This window comes from Rhododendron vialii, chromosome 1a (assembly GCF_030253575.1).
Source record: "Rhododendron vialii isolate Sample 1 chromosome 1a, ASM3025357v1".
Lineage (NCBI taxonomy): Eukaryota > Viridiplantae > Streptophyta > Magnoliopsida > Ericales > Ericaceae > Rhododendron > Rhododendron vialii.
In genome coordinates, this window is record NC_080557.1 from 24408067 (window position 1) to 24410075 (window position 2009).

At 44.9% G+C, this 2009-nt stretch overlaps 1 protein-coding gene across 1 annotated transcript; it reads left to right on the forward strand.

Annotated features, from left to right (window-relative positions):
* The first annotated feature begins 221 nt into the window (after window positions 1-221).
* Window positions 222-1601, forward strand: LOC131329863 (uncharacterized). Its single transcript, XM_058363271.1, has one exon. The coding sequence runs from the start codon at window positions 222-224 to the stop codon at window positions 1599-1601; it is 1380 nt and encodes a 459-aa protein (XP_058219254.1).
* The last annotated feature ends 408 nt before the right edge of the window (window positions 1602-2009 follow it).

Sequence of the window (2009 nt, forward strand, 5' to 3'; positions counted from 1 at the left end):
CACCGGTACTAACACCGCCTGTGATGGGAAAACCTTCGATCCTATACATGTCTATCACTTCATCCGTGATGGGGTGTATGCTGGCACAGGAAGGAGACGATGGGGTTGAAAGGGCTGTGTATTATCTAAGCAAAAAGATGGTTGGATGAGAAGAACGCTATACTCCGTTGGAAAAGACTTGCTGGGCACTTGTTTAGGCTTCCAAAAACTTGAGACATTACATGCTGGCATACCCGGTAAGGTTAATCTCTCGAATGGATCCTTTGAAGTACCTGTTTGAAAAACCAGCTCTCACGGGGAAGCTGACACGCTGGTTGCTTATGTTGGCAGAGTTTGAACTCAAATATGTCACAAGGAAGTCAGTAAAAAGAAGGGCCGTTGTGGAATTTTTGGCTGACTATCCGATTGAAGGAGGAGAAGATGTCGAGTTTAAGTTTTCGGATGAGGATTTGATGATCATAGCCGAGGATGTTTGGAAGTTGTACTTCGACGGGGCTGCTAATCAGAAAGGGTTTGGAATTGGTGTGCTATTAATAGCACCCGATAGATCCCACATACCGCTTGCATTCAAGCTAAATTTTGAAGTCACCAACAATCAAGTAGAGTACGAGGCTTGTATTATTGGCATGGAAGCAGCCATCGAAATTGGTATAGAAAAATTGGAAGTGGTGGGAGACTCGAACTTAGTGGTGTCACAAGCCAATGGCGACTGGAAAGTCAAGGAGGAAAAGTTAAAGCCGTATCATCAAGACCTTGAAGATCTCATCCCTCATTTCAACAAGGTAACTTTTATTCACGTACTGAGGCTCAAGAATCAATTTGCGAATGCTTTGGCAACGCTGGCATCCATGGTTGAAATCCCTGTCAGTGTGAAACTAAGACCCATTATGATTGAACAAAGAGATTCCCCGGTGTACCAGCATGTTATGGTTATTAATGAACCTGATGATGGCCACCCTTGGTATTATGACATTTGGAGATTTGTGGAAAGGGGAGAATATCCTACAGACGCAAGCAAGAAAGATCGAATTGCTCTCCAAAGGCTCGCAGCCCAATACATCATCTGCGGGGGAAATTTGTATCGGAGGTCACACTGTGGAATGCACAAGCTATCTATCTATAGAGCAGAAGCGGAAAGAGTGATAAAGGAGATTCATGAAGGAGTTTGCGAACCTCATATGAACGGCAAGATGCTCGTCAAGAAAATTCTCAGACAGGGATACTTCTGGTCCACCATGGAAACGGAGTGTTTAGAATATGTACGGAGATGTCATAAGTGTCAAATCCATGCCAATCTCATGCATGTTCCACCATTAGAACTGCACCAAATGACTTCTCCTTGGCCTTTCTCAGTATGGGGAATCGACGTTATTAGAAGAATCACACCGGCCGCGTCCAACGATCACAAGGTCATCTTGGTTGCAATGGATTATTTCACAAAGTGGGTAGAAGCTGCTTCTTACACAACCCTGACTGCTGTACGAGTTGCACATTTTATCAAACATAATGTCATCTATCGGTATGGGGTTCCTCAAGCGTTCGTGTCAGACAATAGGGTTCACTTCAAGGGTCGAGCTAAGGAAGTTATGGAGGAATTTTAGATCCAAGTGCACAAGTCGAGCACATATCGGCCCTAGACCAACGGAGCTGTGGAAGCCGCAAATAAGACTGTCAAAACCATCTTGGAAAAGACCATTGAATTCGCAAGGAATTGGCATAAGCAGCTACCACTGGCCCTATGGGGATATCGGACGTCCGTCCGTACGTACACCAACAGGATCAACACCTTATTCCTTAGTTTACGGGATGGAGGCCGTGCTCCCCATTGAGTTAGAGATTCCATCCCTTCGAACCATGATCGAATGTAAGGTTCAAGACGCGGAGTGGTTAAGCAATAGGTTCGAGGAACTCATGTTATTTGATGAACAGAGATTGAGAGCCCTTTACCACATCCAAGGGTACCAACGAAGGATTGCACGAGCATTCAACAAGAAGGTGAAACCTAGGGA

Bases quoted from the DNA above. Each gene is read 5' to 3' on its own strand.
- LOC131329863 (XM_058363271.1), top strand. From the start codon at position 222: ATGCTGGCATACCCGGTAAGGTTAATCTCTCGAATGGATCCTTTGAAG.